We start from the raw sequence: 18066 nt of genomic DNA, 5'->3' as shown, positions 1-18066 counted from the left end.
ATGTTTTTTGATTGATCCGATTGAACAAATTGACAGATGGAATAAAATTTTGGAGGTTTATGGAAAGCTTTCAGGTTTTAAAGTTAATAAAACTAAAACCAAGATTTTAACTAAGAATATGACTCTTTCACAACAACAAATATTAACAAAAAAGACAGGGTTTAATATCGAAAATAAAGTTAAATATTTAGGTATATGGATATCAAATAATAATCTTAATTTATTCCAAGATAACTATATGAACCAATGGCAACAGATAAAAAAGGATTTGATAAATTGGGGGAAATTGCCATTATCACTGTGGGGAAGAATTTCGGTAGTTAAAATGATGCTATTACCTAAAATGCTTTTTTTGTTTCAAAACCTGCCAATAATTAAGGGTGTACAGATATTTGATGTCTGGAAAAAAGATATTATGAGATTTCTCTGGGGTAAAGAAAGACACAGGATTGCATATAATAACTTAATTGAACTAAAAGATATGGGAGGATTTGGATTACCAGATTTGAAAATGTACTATCAAGCAGCATGCTTCACCTGGATCAAAAATTGGATTCTCTTAGAGAATCCGAAATTATTAGAATTAGAAGGATTTAAGTTGAGATTTGGGTGGCATGCTTACTTGTGGTATGAAAAGGAAAAAGTAAATAAAGAATTTAATTCTCATATTATTAGGAAAAACTTATTACAAATATGGAATAAATATAAGGATGTTTTTGAAAGTAAAACTCCCGGCTGGATTAACCCCATAGAAGCATTTATGAGAAGGGGTGCACATTTAAATTTGGATTGTAATAATTATAGAGAAATGACAGAATATAAGGATGGCATATGGGTATTGAAATCAAGAGAAAAACTCCAGATCAAAGACTGGTTTATGTATTATAAATTAAGAGATGTTTTCAACAAAGATAACAAGTTGGGTTTTAATCAAACCAAATCGAAATTTGAGATTATACTATCCAAGGGTAATAAAGGATTGATAGGTAGGGTGTATAAATTACTTATAGAAATAAATCTAGAACAAGAAAGGATTAAGTTAGTGATGTTGAAATGGATGAGAGATCTAGGTTATAATATAGATTTGGAAATATGGGAAAAGTTATGGGAAAAGGAATTTAAGTTCACCATTTCAAATGAAATAAGAGAGAATTTGTATAAAATGTTTTATAGATGGCATATAACCCCAGTATTACTAAGTAAAATGAAGAAAGAAGATGAAACTTTATGTTGGAAATGTGGTACGGAAATAGGTACATATATGCATGTTTGGTGGTTTTGCAAAAAAAATAAGGAGGTTTTGGAGACTAGTCTTGAATGAAACTAATAATTAGATTAAATTAAAAATTAAGAGAGACCCCGCCTTTTGTTTATTGGGTATTCCAAAAAGAGACTTAGATAAAGGTGATAGAATCATATGTCAATATAGTTTTGCCGCAGCAAGAATTATAATTGCAAAAAAATGGAAGCAAACAAGTAAACCAATTAAAGAGTGGAGAGAAAAATTATGGATGTATATGCGAATGGCCAAAATTACAGTATTTTTACATGGTAAAGATATGGAGGAATTTAAATGTACATGGGCAAAGGCCACCGCATATTGGGATAAAGTGGCAAAAACGGATTTTAAAAGTATAGTTAACGAATTATAGTATAACATGATTTTAAATATGATATAATAATAGATTTTTTTTCATAATGTCATAACACTCTATCGGAAGTCCATTGGTGAAGGGCACTGTGGTGGGGGGATGGGATTTGGATTCAGGACACAATGGGATTTATAGAGTGATTTGAATATTGTATTAATGGATAAATAGTGCGCTGAACATGTAATTTTTTATTTTTTATGTATATGTATATGTATTCCATATTTTTTTCTTTTTTTCTTCTTTTTTTTGTGTTTATATGTTTTATTATAAAAATAATATATATATATATATATATATATATATATATATATATATATATATATATATATAAAAAGAAACCAGGGTCTGCGGCTGTTGCCCTGCCATGTCGCGGAGCGAGTCGGGAAGTTCTGGAACCCCCGTTTGATCCTGTTGCAAAGTCAATCTGGCTAACAAATGAGTCAGAAGAACCAAGTCCTCTTTCGCCTCCCGCACCTCTTCCAACAACCCGTCAAGGGCTGAGAGGTCATAACGGGCTGCACGGTCCGCGTCTTCAGATGACCAGGGAGTCGTTTCCGCAAGGCAGCGCCACTGATGCCGAAGAAGACCCACTAGGCGGTTAATTTCCGCATCAGTCTGTAGAGCTTCCACTAGCACATCATGCAGTAGAGTAGGCTCATCAGGAAAGACGGATGATCCCACTAAAAGAGTCCAACGGGTTAAGTCCTCCAGGATTCCAGGCGTGGAACCCGTGCTCGGGGAGACACGACCTCCACCCAAGATGTAGGCGAACCCTCCAGGCTCCAGCCACGCAGGTGAATAGGGTGATTCTTGGCTTAATGTAAGCCCTTGGCCCAAAGAATCCCCAAAAGCAATAACCCAGACAGGTGGTCCTAAGGCAAGTTGACTTTATTGGAAATCAAACGGGTTAACAGTGCTTGCAAATTAACTAAGCCAAGAATGGCCGGCTGGTGCAAATCAGTAATATATATTAGCATAGCTGATATGGCAGGTTGGCATAGTAACTCAGTTTCCCACAGGAGAGGAATGCACGAGATAAAGTGTCCGATAGAACAACAGAGCGAGGCAGCTGTGAGAAGCCGCGAGAAAGTCATAACACCTCAGACGAACCGAGGAGCCGAACAGGCCCGCTCCTGACACACCGGGGGCACCACAGGTTCCGCCACTGAGACCACCACTTCTGCCCCTTCCAGGGCAACCGGCACAGCCGGCACAGGGGGCACCAGTCCTACCACCTCTGGGACAACCAGTTTTGCCGCCCCCAGGGCAACCCCCAGAGCCCCCTCTCATGCAGTGGAAGCAACCACGGTTAAGGGTGACTTACGAGGGCTCAGTTGAGGCTCTGCCCTGTTTCCTACACCAAGTGGACAGTTATATGAGGGAACAGGGGCAGCACTTCCCCACCGAAGACAGCCAAGTACGGTTCGTTGCCTCACTATTGACTGGAAAAGCCGCCAACTGGATGGTTCTCCAGTTTGGCACTTGGGCCCGATCCATACGCTCACTTGATGATTTCATGCGAGCGTTACAGTGACGTTTTGAGGACTCCTTCCTGGGAGAGAAGGCCAAGGCAGCCCTCCTGCAACTTCGACAAGGCTCTACACCAGTGGACGAATTCCAAAGACTCGCCAGTAAAATAGTGGACTGGACCGAAGCTACCTGAATACATTATTTCCGGGAAGCCTTACATCCTGAGATATTGAACTGGGCTTACATGCAATGAGACCCAGACACTCTTGAAGAATGGATTTTGCACTGGGACCAAACAGAAGGTAACCCGTCTCAGTACCTGGCTGGATTCTTCTCCCTCCTGGGCCTCATCGGGGGTTATGTTTACCCGACGGAAGCCAGCAATCTCTGGGTTGGAGGACCTGGAGGGAGATGCAGTGCGACGGGAGTCTCTTCTATGGCACGAGTGGGAAGAGGAATGTCAGCACATGCAATATGAGAGACAGGAGATGTCTGACCGAATGGATGCTATGTACGCTGCGATGCAAGACATGGCACAGGAGCTGGATGACTTGCGACGGACACCGCCACAACAGCCCCAGCAGCCCGTAGGGGTAGGCCAGCCGGTTGTGCCCGTGCTGCCCCTGGGGGACCATCCCGCTCCGCCTCCGCCACATGGACGGGACCTGAAGATAACGTTTGATGGGTCAAGTGACCTACTGTCTTACTTTTTGATCCAAGTGGATGTGTTCATGCGGGCGCAAGGGGACACCTTTCCCTCAGATGAAAGCCGGGTGCAGTATGTTGCTTCGCTGTTGCAAGGGGAGGCCGTGGTGTGGATGGTGCAGCAATATGAACTCCGCTCCCATGTTTTGCGTAGTCTGAATGACTTCATGATCGCTCTCCGGAACCGGTTTGAGGATCCGCACGGGGTGAGCGGGCCAAGACTGCTCTGCTGCAGCTGCGCCAAGGGACTAAATCGGTGGCGCAGTATGCAAGTGAGTTCCAGTTACTTTCCAGTAAAATCCTCGACTGGAGTGAGGCTACTCAAGTGCAATATTTCCATGAGGGCCTCAATCCTGAGTTACAACAATGGGCTTTTATGCAAGGAAATCCTCCGGACGTGTAGGGGTGGGTGCGGCACGCGGCCAACATCGAGAATCGCAGGCAGCTTCTGCAAATTTCTAAGCAGCACATTGTGTGGGACACCAAACCCCGTGGAGACAAGCCAGGTACTGTTAAGGACTTTCACCCCGGCCAAGGAGGGGGGCAGTCTGTGGCTGAACGCCTCAAACGCTTTGAGAGTGAGGCTTGTCTCGTTTGCGGAGGTTTGGGATATTTTCGGGACCTTCTCAGCCGCCATTCGGGGACACCGAGAGGGCACGCACCGAAGTTCCATCCCATTTCCGGAGCGGCCTGCCAGGAAGGCGGAACACACCCTCGGCTCTGCAGGCACAACTCGACCGGGACCAACCAAAAGCAGCCGGCCCATCGGGGCCGCGGATTACAAATCCAGCTTCCGACTCATCAGAGTCGTGGATTACAAATCCTGATTCCCCCTCCTCGAGTGACGAAAGGAGGAGAGGCTGCCGGCAAAAAACGCCGTCAGACTGCTGTAAAGGGAGCTCCTCGGCAGACCGTATTGAACCGTGAGCAAGGGGCTCCACTTATGGTAAGCGAGCAAGAGGATAATGTATACGTTGAAGTGACCCTTACGTTGCCTAGAGGGGGACCAACACTGCGGATGGCAGCGCTGGTCGATTCGGGCTGTGCTCGGACTTTAATGAATGAAGAGACAGCCCAGGCTTTAAAAGTGAAACGGGTTGAGCTACCCGAGCCCGTTAAATTCTCCCAAATGGACGGAAACGATTTTAAAGGTGGTCCGGTCACTCATAGGACTGCACGGGTCGCCATGGGTGTGGGAGAACACTGGGAACAACTCCACTTCACCATAGCTCCTATACAATCCCCCATTGTGTTGGGTATGAACTGGTTGCTGGGCCACAGTCCCAGTATCAACTGGGAAAAACGCACACCAACATTCTCACAAGCTCAGTGTGACAGGCATAACCGGGACTGGGTCCTCAGAGCATCAGCAGCTGTGGTGGTAGAGCAGCCGCCAGGGAAACCATCTCTGCTTCCTAAAGAGTATGCTCAGTTTGCTGATGTGTTTGACGTTCGCGAATGTGACGAGTTACCCCCCACACACACACACACCGGGATTCCGAACTGTGCTATTGAAGTGGTGGGGGATGGAAAACTCTCAAAAGGAAAGATTTACCCTATGAGCCCTAATGAAAAGGTGGTTTTAAGAGACTATTTGGACACTAATTTGGCAAGAGGTTTCATACGTCCTTCCAAAGCGCCTTATTCTGCACCCGCGTTCTTTGTAAAGAAAAAAATTGGTGATTTAAGACTTTGTATAGACCTCCGCAGGTTGAACGCGGTCACAAAGTCTAAAGCCTATCCCCTTCCTCTCATTCTAGACCTGCTTGCTCAGTTAAAGGAAGGCCGGATTTTCACTAAACTGGACTTGGTAGAAGCTTACCACCGCATCAGGATTAGGGAAGGGGACGAAAGTAAAACTGCTTTTTCCTGTTGCTTTGGGATGTTTGAGTATTTAGTCATGCCGTTCGGACTGACGGGGGCTCCTAGTGTGTTCATGCAAATGATTAATGAAGTACTACACGACTTGCTATTCAAAGGGGAGATTGTTTATAGATGATATTCTCATTTACACAAAAACTATGGAGGTACATGTGACTCTAGTCAAGGAGGTTTTGAAACGTTTGCGCGCCCATAAATTGTATGCGAAAGTATCCAGGTGTGATTTTTATCAGTCGTCTCTAACCTTTCTGGGTTACATCATGTCACATCAAGGGTTTGAGATGGATCCCGAGAAGGTTCGGGCAGTAGTGGAGTGGGAGGCTCCCACTACTCGCAAGCAGTTGCAACAGTTCCTCGGGTTTGCCAATTTCTATCGGAATTTCATTCCTCATTTTGCCCAAGTTGCCTTGCCCCTCACCTCATTGTTATGGACTAAAGGGAAGGGGCCCGAAGCCACTTTGCCATCTGCCCGGCTTCAGTGGGCTCCTGAATGTCAACAGGCGTTTGATTCTCTTAAACAGTTATTCACCTCCGAGCCAGTGCTGCAACACCCTGATTGTGAGAAACCTTTTCTTGTACAGGTAGACGCTTCTGATGTTGTACAGGTAGACACTTCTGATGTTGCGATGGGGGGGGGCCTGATGCAAAAAGACAAGAACGGCCATTTAAAGCCGTGCGCCTATTTCTCAAAGAAATTCTCGCAGACAGAGCTTAACTGGGCCATTTGGGAAAAGGAGGCGGCCACTGTGAAGCATGCCCTCACAATTTGGAGACATTTCCTGGAAGGGGTTGAGGTGCCCTTTGAAGTCTGGACCGATCACAAGAACCTAGAGGCTCTGAAGGGAGCAAGAAAGTTGTCAGCAAAACAAGTCAGTTGGGCCCAATTCTTTGCTAAGTTTCGGTTCGTGTTAAAACATGTTGCAGGGAAAGACAATTCCTTAGCTGATGCCTTGTTTCGCCTGCCCCAATACCGTGGACAAACTGACCGTCCTGTGGACCCCCTCTTCACCCCGGAGCAGCGGGGGGAGGTGTCAGGACTGGCTGTGACAACCCGGGCTCAAAGCCGAGCAAAGGATTCCATCGCATCCAGTAAGCTCCCCAAGGTTTTCCGGGTAAAACTGTGTGAACCATTGTGCCAGGAGGAAGGCAGTCAGACCCTCCCTCAAGCTCTTACTCGTCAGGGGGACTTGTGGTTTCATGGAAATCAAATGTATGTGCCTGTAACTGTCAGAAAGGATGTTTTAGAAATGGTTCATGGGGCAAAAATGGCTGGACATTTTGGGTTTGTTGAGTCTTTACATCTGTTGTGTCATCAGTTCTGGTGGCCGGGAATGAGGGCCGATGTGGATCTAATCGTACGCAGTTGTCCAACCTGCGCAAAGTCTAAAAGGCTGATGGGCAAGCCCCCAGGTCTGCTCAAGCCCCTGGAAGCTCCATCTGTTCCCTGGGAGGTTGTAGCCATGGACTTCATTACTGACCTTCCTCCCAGTCGGGGAAAGACTGTATTGTGGGTGGTGACTGATCTGTTTTCCAAACAAGTACATTTTGTCCCTTGTTCGGGTCTCCCTTCTGCCCAGAAGTTGGCACGCATGTTCGTTGCACACGTGATGAAATATCACGGGAAGCCACTTAAGGTGGTCTCCGACAGAGGCCCCCAGTTCATGGTGCAATTTTGGAGGGCCTTCTTGAAGTTAATGGGGGTGGAACAGGGGTTGTCTTCGGCTTACCACCCTCAAACGGATGGACAGACAGAAAGAGTCAATGCTGTGATTGAATGTTATTTACGGTGTTATGTAAGTTACCATCAGGATGACTGGGTTGATTTGTTGCCTTTTGCTGAATATGCCTACAATAATGCTCCTCATTCGTCCACAGGATTCAGCCCCTTTTGGGTGGTATATGGTAGAGAGTTCTGCCCTTTTGGGGACGCTTCCTTTTCCCCAGAAGGGGAGGGGGCTGTGGAAGTCCAAGATTGGGTGCGCATAGTACAAACCACTTGGCCTTGGCTACAAAAGAACTTGGAGCGGGCCAAGGCCAAGTATAAGGAGCAAGCTGATAAACGTCGTTCTCCTGGGGGGGACTTTAAGGTGGGAGATCAGGTGTATCTGTCTACAAAGAATCTACGATCCTTGCATCCGTGTAAAAAGTTCAGTGAAAAATATGTGGGTCCGTACCCGATCACTAGAGTGATCAACGAGGTTGCAGTCGAGCTGGCGCTCCCCAAAGCTCTTAGAGGGGTGCATTCTGTATTTCATGTTAGTCTCCTCAAGCCTCACACTGCGGCCCCCCACTTCCATCCAGAGCCGGGTCCTGAAGTACCTACCATGGTGGGGGGGGGGAGATGCATTTGGAAGTTGCTAAGATACTGGATTCCAAACTGAAGAGGGGAAAGTTGTTTTCTTTGGTTCGATGGAAACACCTGGGGCCAGACCAGGTTGAGTGGGTGTCTGCCCCACATGTCGCGGCCCCTCGCTTAGTTCGCGAGTTTCATGGTTCTTACCCCCACAAGCCTCGACCGGCCACTGAGGTGGGAGGGGGGCCTTAAGGGGGGCAGAATGTCAGAGGTGGTCTTTTGTTTCTTCTTCAGTTGTCCATACTAGTCGTGGTGGAGCTGACTCGTACAAGCAGTCAGGCTCCTGACATGAGTTAAGGCCCTGTGAGGTGTTTACATAGTTGCTCTGCTGTTCTCACTCTCGGTTTCCCCCCGCCCTCTACCCTGGCCTTGACCAGCTAACAAGCTTCAGTCTGTTTTGGGTTGCTTCACTCTCCTCTCTACCAGACATTGTTATCAGTCCCTTTCCTGTCATCTATCCCTTTCCCAAGCCTGGTAGTATGCGCACCTGTGATGTAATCATGTAACCATGTCTTAAGTATTATCCTGTACCCAGGCCCGCCATTAGCAGCTTTGAAAACCTGCAAGTTACCTTAGCTGTACCTGATGCTTCTACAATAAAGTTTACCTGCTTCTGACTTGGCTGTCTGAGCGAGTGGCTTTTTGGGAATTGCCCAGGTTGGCTGGAGAACCTGACAGACAAAATATTACAGACTGTGGCCTATACAACTGTGTATAGTTGGCCATAAATTGGATCCTACTATGTAATCTTGCATCATTTAATGTGTCATGTTAATATTTATGCTTTGCTTCAGTTCTTTTTTTTTAAAGATTTCTGGTTGGTTCTACAACCAAAATCCTTATTTCATTGAATGTTCCATCCTTTAGATTGTATTGATTCACTCTCTGTAATTTGCCTTGAGTGCCAGTGAGAAAGGCAGGCTGCAAATAACATAAATAAATAAATAAATAAATAACTTGTGCTGATTACATCACATAAATATGTTCATGTAAACAGAATCTGCTATGCATGTAGGGTTGCCAACCTCCAGGTACTAGCTGGAGATCTCCAGCTATTATAACTTATCTCCAGCCGATAGAGATCAGTTCACCTGGAGAAAATGGCCACTTTGGCAATTGGACTCTATGGCATTGAAGTCCCTCCCCTCCCCTCCCCAAACCCTGCTCTCCTCAGGCTCCACTCCCAAAATCTCCCACTGGTACCGAAGCGGGACCTGGCAACCCTATATGCACACAGGAGAGACTTGGAAAGACATGGAAACTGGGTGTGGCTCCCTGTGGCTAATAACTATGGCTAAATTTTATATTCTCTGCCCTACCACTTGTGATTGATTAGGCCTGGCTCCAGAATGCAGAAGGAGTGGTCACATCATGATTCTAGGCCTGTAAGGAAGGCAGAATGTTATTTCTGTTTTGCCCGGAGGCATTCACAGGACATAGGAGAGACTACAATTGGTGGTTGTGGAGCCTGGAATTTTTGTTCAGATTATGGAGAAGACTGAGAAGTAAATGGGAAATTACAGGATAAGGAGTCAAAGAGCCCTCTGGCACTGCCAGGCTATACTGAGGCTTCTTTGGGGCGGTCATCCTCCTAAACAGACTCCAGTGTACTGGAGGCGAGTCATATCACTTACCGGGGTGTCTACATGCTTTGCAGGACTCTCCTCAGTGGATGGCTGTGGGAAAAGAGAGAGAGAATATATGAATACACTGATCAAAGTTTGATCCCCTTATTTTTTAGCACCAAATTTCTTGTTTTGAGGAAGTCTTTCACACATCTCACTTTCTCCCCACCAACTGAAGAAAGAGGCTCAAAAGGCTGGAATCCTTGGAAGGTGGGCCAAATTCCTCAGTATGGAAAAAAGAAGAGGAATTTTAATGGAGATATAGAAACTTAATACATAGATCAGGGATGCATAATTCAAATTACTGCAGCACTGCCCTTTTCCACATCATTGGGATAATCTGAGAAGCCCGGAACCACCTGCGAAAAGCCCATGTTGAGGCTCATAAGAACATCGCCACTGCTTTTCCTGTAAACTGGAACAATGCTGGTGTGGACAAGAACTGCAGTACAGGTGTTCCTTCCACCCAGCCCAGGGTTTCTGACACTGTCCTAGTGGTGTGACAGCTGCAAATAGTTAAGAAGGTGTCAGAATCAGCCGATACAACCCCTATTGTTCAGACCTGGTTTAGAAAGCAGAAACAGCCTCCATACCAGGATCAAAGCCTCCAACACTGCTGGGTTATTGGATTTGCATGCAAGTAGTGTCTAGATCCAATCACTGGCATACTCAGCTAAAAGGGCTGAGAAAGATTCCAGTGCCTCTGGCAGCAGAGCTGTTGTTAGTCAGAGTAGACCAAGTTGGGTTGCATGAACCTGGATGAGCCTGACTCAGTATAATGTTGTTTCATGTGTTTGAGTGCCTTCTGTGGCTTGTTGTGGTTTCTATTACCCTGAAAGAGCTTGGCCTATGCTTACTCAAAAGCAATGTAAGTATCTTCCCCACCCACACCACTAGCCTGCAACATGGAATCATGTTCGTTGTTGCTGGCCACTCACATGGGCTGAACTGGGAAGGAAAAACAGCGCTGGAAAAGTGTCTCCCCCACTCGCGCTTTCAAAAGAAGGGAATGAGGAAGGAACCGCCTGCCTGCCCAGCCAACTGGGCACCTCTTTTCATGTGAAGTGAAGGACCGGGCACTACCACCCTAGCCCACATGGGGCTGGTCACGGCACTTCTTCTACTAGGCTGGTCCAGCCCAGGTGAGGGGGAGAGGCCACTGACTCACTGGAAGAAGTCCCAGTGACCGTAATGGCCAATCCACTCCTACACTCTCAGCTCATGTCGAAATTTACAGAGTCAGCATTTTGCCATTCTTGCACCATGCATACAGCTGAGCAACAACAGAAATAACTTTGCCATAACCACAAATACTGCAGTTTTTACAAAAAGAACCTCCAGCAAAATCCACAATTTTAGTTGCAAATTTTCAATTCTTATGTAACCAAAATTTGACACCGAAGGTTGGCATGGGGTGGGACTTAACACAGAAGCCACTTCCTTGAGTCACAGTATTTGGCAAAACAGTTATAACTTTTCTCCAGTACCTTGCCAGTTTCTAGAACACTTGTGAGTAGAAAGCCCTGTTCTTGAAAGCCGATTAATAGCCCCAAAGGCTTCCTAAATTATGGTGCTCGATTTGTGCAACTATATTCCTAGAGAGACTCTCTGGATTAATTCCCTCCAAACTTTGAAAATTGCAATTAAGACCATCTTGTTCTTGCAATTAAGACCATTTTTACTGCTATAATTGATAATAACTGTTAGGGGAGAAAGGCTGGGAACAACTCTTAGCCAGCCGAATGGGGCTGAGCTTCTCCTCCTCCTGTTTCAGGCTCAAAGGAAGAGCCAAAGAGATCTTTGCCCTTGGCTGTTAGCCCTTACCTCACTCCTTGTGGCCCTGAATGAGCTGGCCCAGTGAATCCAGGACCAGCCCAGGTATCAGAGTTGTGCTGCATGTTGTTTTTCTTTGTTTAATTTATAGTTTTCTGTTTCTCAATGTGCTACTCTGAGTTCCCAGTGGGGAGAAAAAATAGGACAGAAATACTTAAACAAATAGACTGTTGCCAATGATGTGATCAAAAACAACAACAACATTATGCAGATATTTAATTGTGAAATACTCAAGGATGGGTCAAAAAGGCAGTGTACAGATCTTACAAATAAGCCCGTATCAATTCCTTTCAAAGCAGCATTTGTTGTGCTTCCTTGCACAGAACAATGTTAAGTGTCCCAGACATAATGCAGTTAGCAACCTGAACTCCTATCAGGCAGAAAAGCAAGGGAGCTGCTCAACCCATCTTGAGAGTCAGCTGTAAAAGCTGATCCTCTACTTCTGTGAAACAACAAAACCAGCAAGGCTCTGGTGCCCCTGGAGGGAGAAACTCCTCTCCTAGCCAGCAATTAGCAAATACCATCTTTGCCTGAGGCTGATGGGATGCTTGCCGCAGGCCACTGTTTCCCTATAGGCTTTGTGTTGTTCTGTTTGGGTGCTGGTCGGGATGTTTTGCTGGATGTATTAAAAAAACAAAAACAAAAACTTGTAGCACAATTGTTCCCACAGCAATCCCAAGCATCATTTGGCATCTCAGATGATGCTCAGCATCTTTTTCATGCTGTTGCTCACAGCTATTTTAGTGAAAGGTTAATATATTTTTTTTTGACATAACACTTAGCCATGAATTAAGTCAGGAGCCTTGGACAAACCACTTTCTCTCAGCCTCCCCAATCTGCAATATGGGGGTGGGGGAGTAACAGAACTGACCTACTTTATAAAGGTGTTGTAAGAACTACAAAATACTGATACTTTAGTAAGAGAATGAATAAAAGTCTGCATTATGACCTATGGAATGAACAGTACTTTAACCCATGTCTGCTAAGTACCAGACTGTTTGGCCATTGGGCCAAGACAAGCCACAACATAACTAGTATTTTTCTCACAAATTGCCTATTTCACAGAAATGTAATCAGGAGTTTTTCATTCAAATTAGAACCAAATGTTTAATTAGCACATTTTTATCCCCTGCTTCCTCCAAAGAACTCCAACAGCATGCATTCCCCCCCCATTTTACCCTTGCAACACTCTTGTGAGGTAGGATGAGAATGAATTGACCCAGTGAACCTCAAGACAGAGTGAGGATTTAGAATCACAGAGTTGGAAGGGGCCATACAGGTGATCTAGTCCAAACCCCTGCTCGATGCAGGATCAGCCTAGAGCAGTGATGGCGAACCTTTTAGAGACTGAGTGCCCAAACTGCAACCCAAAACCCACTTATTTGTCGCGAAGTGCCAACACGGCAATTTAACCTGAATACTGAGGTTTTAGTTGAGAAAAAACAACTCATACATTAACATCTTTTGTCTTAAAAGAAAAACACATTAACAGAGCTTTCAATGATACAAACAACTTTTTATTGAAAGGTAAAAGTTTGCATTTGGCATGCTTTTGAACAATTAATGTGATTTTTCCTGTTGTATGCATGCTGATAATTTGTCTAACCTTGGCTCATACTTTGTAAGTTTGGCCACCACTGCCCTAGAAGCTAAAATGACTAAACTGAGGCTATTGTATTTTGGTCACATTATGAGAAGACAAGAGTCACTGGAGAAGACAATCATGCTAGGAAAAGTTGAGGGCAGCAGGAAAAGAGGAAGACCCAACAAGAGATGGATGGACTCAATAAAGGAAGCCACTAGGGCTGTTGAAAAAAAATTCGGTAAAATTCGGATCCAGCAAAACTTGGCCTGTTTTGATTCAGGAAATGCCAAAGTCCAAACTCCCCCGATTCGGATCCATGCAATTCGGCGCGAGATTCGGAGTTCGGGGAAAAAATCGGTAGTTCAAAGCCATTAAGAACACATTCACGCCTTTCCGGGGCTCCGGGGGGCATGTTTGGAGGTAGAGGTCCCAAACATTTAGCGTAGCTTGAGGGGACCCTTCTTGCAAGAACCCCCAAGTTTGGTGACAATTGGGGCAGGGGGTCCCGAGTCATGGGGCCCGGAAGGGGTCCCCCCATGATCACCCCATTGGAATGAATAGACCTTTTGGAGTTTGCTAACCATTGCAATGCAAAGCAACACGCAAGCGACCATGGAAAGGAAAAGAGGCGCGCTAGCTATGCATAATGCTATTAGTAAAAAACACCAAATATGGTAAGTGCTCTTGATTAGGAGGAGTCCCATAACTCGTCAGTCCGAGGGGGTGGGAGCAATTTTATATAAGGTTGCATGGCATGATGGTAATAGTACAATGGCGCAGAAAACATAATCTTTTCCTGGTTAAAATCTTTTTACTTTCAGGCGCTTTTTACTTTCACCTCAGTGAGCCTAGGGCAGACCGTTCTCTCTTGCTTTCACACGTCCAGTCGTCGGACTTTATGGCTCACATCTGCACAGGGCATCACTGCACTCGAATCTCTGGCGGCTGTACGATACCAGTAGAACCTTCCTTCCCACCTCCAATTTTTCCCAGGGAATGTCGAATAGGCAACCCCACTTTGAAAGTTAAAGAATAGAATGTTTCTAAGAACATAAGAAAGGCCCTGCTGGATCAGACCAAGGCCCATCAAGTCCAGCAGTCTGTTCACACAGTGGCCAACCAGGTGCCTCTAGGAAGCCACTAACAAGACAAGTGCAGCAGCACCATCCTGCCTGTGTTCCACCGCACCCAAAATAATAGGCAGGCTCCTCTGATACTAGAGAGAATAGGTATGCAGCATGACTAGTATCCATTCTAACTAAGTGCCATGAATACCCCTCTCCTCCATTAATATGCCCACTCCCCTCTTAAAGCCCTCCAAGCTGGCAGCCATCACCACATCCTGGGGCAGGGAGTTCCACAATTTAACTATGCATTGTGTGAAAAAATACTTCCTTTTACCTGTTTTGAATCTCTCACCCTCCAGCTTTAGCAGATGACCCCGTGTTCTAGTATTATGGGAGAGGGGAAAAAACTTCTCCCTGTCCACTCTCTCCAAACCATGCATAATTTTATCATGTCTCTATCATGTCTCCCCTCAGCTGCCTTCTTTCCAAGCTAAACAGCCCTAAGCGTCTTAACCGCTCCCCATAGGACAGTTGCTCTAGTCCCCTAATCATTTTGGTTGCTCTTTTCTGCACCTTCTCAAGCTTTGTAATATCCTTTTTGAGGTGTGGTGACCAGAACTGTACACAGTATTCCAAGTGTGGTCTCACCATAGATTTGTACAAGGGCAGTATGATATCAGCAGTTTTATTCTCTATTCCTCGTCTAATTATGGCCAGCATGGAATTTGCCTTTTTTTACAGCAGCCGCACGCTGGGTTGACATCTTCATTGAGCTATCCACTACCACCCCAAGATCCCTTTCTTGGTCTGTTGCTGCCAGCACAGATCCCATCAGTGTATATGTGAAGTTGGGATTTTTTATCCCAATATGCATCACTTTACACTTACTCACATTGAATCTCATTTGCCATTTTAATGCCCATTCTTCCAATATGCAGAGATCCTTCTGGAGCTCTTCACAGTCCGATTTTGTTTTAACCACCCTAAATAATTTGGTATCATCTGCAAACTTGGCTACTTTACTGTTTAACCCCAACTCCAGGTCATTGATGAACAGGTTGAAAAGTACCCGTCCCAATACAGATCCCTGAGGCACCCCACTGCTCACATCCCGCCATTGTGAGAACTGACCATTGATTCCTACTCTCTGCTTCCTATTTTTCAGCCAGCTCTCAATCCATAAGAGGACTTGTCTTCTTATCCTGTGACTATGAAGTTTGCTTATCAGTCTTTGGTGGGGGACTTTGTCAAAAGCTTTTTGGAAATCCAAATACACAATATCCACAGGCTCATTCCTGTCCACATGCTTATTGACGCTTTCAAAAAACTCTAATAGGTTAGTGAGACAGGACCTACCCTTACAGAAGCCATGTTGGGCTTTGGCCAGCAGACCTTGCCCTTCTATATGTTTGACAATTCTATCTTTAATAATGCTTTCCACTAATTTACCCGGAACAGATGTTAAGCTAACTGGCCTGTAATTTCCTGAGTCCCCCCTGGAACCTTTTTTATAAATGGGTGTTACATTGGCCATTCTCCAGTCCCCTAGTACAGAGGCTGATCGAAGGGACATATTACATATCTTTGTTAGAAGTTCAGCAATTTCCCATTTGAGTTCTTGAAGAACTTTAGGATGAATACCGTCTGGTCCCTGTGACTTGTTAGTTTGCAGTTTGTCTAGATGTTCTAGGACTTCCTGCCTTGTTACCACTATTTGCCTCAGTTCCTCATTTTCCCCTCTCCAAAATCTCTGTTCAGGAGAAGGAATCTGCCCTGTATCTTCAACAGTGAAGACAGATGAGAAAAATTCATTTAGTTTTTCAGCAATCGCTTTATCCTCCCTTAGAGTTCCTTTACTCCCATTGTCATCCAATGGTCCAACCGCTTCCCTAGCTGGTTTCCTACTCCTAATATACTTAAAGAATTTCTTATTGTTTGTTTTGATGTGTTTAGCAATATGCCCCTCAAAATCTTATTTTGCATCTCTAATTATCTGCTTGTGCAAGTTTGTGTTTGCTTCTGTTCGCCTCGTTTGGGCAAACCTTCCAGTCTCTGAAGGAAGACTTTTTCTCTCTAATTGCTTCCTTCACTTTACCCATTAGCCATGGTGGTGACCACTTGGATTTATTACTACCTTTCCTGACCTGCGATATACAAGCTAGCTGAGCCTCTAGTAATGTGGACCTGAGTAACCCCCAAGCCTTCTCAAGAGATTTAACTCTCCTAACTGTTCCTTTCAACTTCCTCTTTACCAGGTTTCTCATTTTAGGGAAGTTCTCTCTTTTAAAGTCAAAGGTAATTGTGTGAGATTTCCCAGTCACTTTCCCACTTGCATATAAATTAAATTTGATGCCATTGTGATCACTATTGCCAACTGGCTCAACTACATCCACATCCCACACTAAATCACTGGCAGCACCACAGAGTATTAAATCCAGGATCGCCTCCCCTCTGGTTGGGTCTATGACCAACTGTTCGAGGGCACAGTCATTTAGGATGTCTAAAACATTTATCTCTTTGGCTTGACTGGAGCATACATTTATCCAATCAATATGAGGGAAGTTGAAGTCTCCCATTATTACTACTTCATTACCTTTACATGCTTCCCTAATTTCATTCTCCATCTCAAGATCACCCTGAGCCATTTGGTCAGGGGGCCGATACAACATCCCCAGTACTAAATCTCCTTTGGGGCCCGGAATCGTCACCCATAAGGATTCTGTGGACGAGTCTGCCCTTTTTATGGTCTCTAGCTTATTAGACACTATGGACTGGGGTGGTTTGAGCTTGTTGTAAATGTTCATTTTCTTGAAGCAATTGTTCCATTTGGTCCTGCAGACGGGCCACACGATCATTCAAGTCCCGGTTTTGGCCCTGTAAGAGACGCATCTCGTCCCCAGTTCCCCCCGTGCATCGGGACTGGCTGACCCGGAGATCAGTAGCCCAGTGGGGTCCCTCATCATACAGGTCTTCCTCATCTGAGAAGTCCGGCTCAGTGAAGAGACCTGCATGCCGACGTGTGCGTTGTGCATCGCGAGATGGACCAAAACTCGGGGAAAAGGAGGGGATAAATCCGAATCCGGTGCTGTCTTTGGGACACACGTCCGTGAGCGCGCGGGCTCGAGCGGCTGCTAAACGTTGCTCCTCTTCTTGAGCAGCCCGCACCCGAGCCGCCACCGCATCCGCAGCCCGCAACTGTTCCTCAGCTTGCTGCCAGTCTGCGAGTACTTGGTCGGCCTAGAGCTTGGCAGCAATCGCCATAGTGATGATCGGGAGGGCTTCGTTCTCCAAAAGCAGAAGGAGTTCAGAGGAATCTGCTAGGTCCAATAACGGTTGAACCCGAACTGCCAGAGCAGCAGCATCTGCTCCAAACTCAGGGGTTAACCGTTTCGTGAGTTCAGCCACCGTGGCTGTGGTCGAGGTCAGTCCCACAAACAGTAAGGCTGTCCAGGCCACTACATCCCGTGCTTCCTTCAAGCACAAGTTGGGATCAGGAGCGGTTGCAGCCGGAGTCTCTGCTGTCCGTGATCCCGCCATGGATAGGGGCGGAGCGGGGCAGATTGGGGCCACCACTGGTTTTTGTTGTTCCTCACAATCAACCCCGCTAACAAACGGGTCAAGGCTGCTAAATCCTCCTGCGCCAGTCGAACTTCCTCCACCAAACCGTCCAGTATGCGGAGTTCGTGCTGGGCACTTTGATCTGTGTCGGGGTCCGTCCAGGGGGTTGTATCAGCCAGGCGACGCCACTGAACTCGAATGAGTATAATCAGGCGATTGATCTCCGCATCCGTCCACAGCGCCTCAGCAAGAATGTCATCTAGCAAGGAAGGGTCGTCGGGGTACTTGTCCGATGGTTCCAACGGAGGGTACCAAGGTTCAGGATCCTCCAGGGTTT

The 18066-nt window shown here is 45.9% G+C and overlaps 1 protein-coding gene across 1 annotated transcript in view; it reads right to left on the bottom strand.

Annotated features, from left to right (window-relative positions):
- TNS1 (tensin 1) overlaps positions 1–10060 on the bottom strand; it is a 361563-nt gene extending 351503 nt beyond the window's left edge. Inside the window, exons 1-2 of the mRNA XM_056861619.1 lie at positions 9992–10060; positions 9696–9737 (exon numbers count right to left, since the gene is read on the bottom strand). Coding sequence (XP_056717597.1) covers positions 9696–9737; positions 9992–10060 — 111 coding nt within the window. The remainder of the gene's footprint in view (positions 1–9695; positions 9738–9991) is intronic.
- Between the last annotated feature and the right edge of the window lie 8006 nt (positions 10061–18066).

The sequence above is a fragment of the Euleptes europaea genome, chromosome 15 (genome assembly GCF_029931775.1).
Source record: "Euleptes europaea isolate rEulEur1 chromosome 15, rEulEur1.hap1, whole genome shotgun sequence".
Taxonomy (NCBI): domain Eukaryota; kingdom Metazoa; phylum Chordata; class Lepidosauria; order Squamata; family Sphaerodactylidae; genus Euleptes; species Euleptes europaea.
The sequence above is the reverse complement of the archived record's forward strand: the minus strand, read 5'-3'. Positions and strand labels throughout refer to the sequence as shown.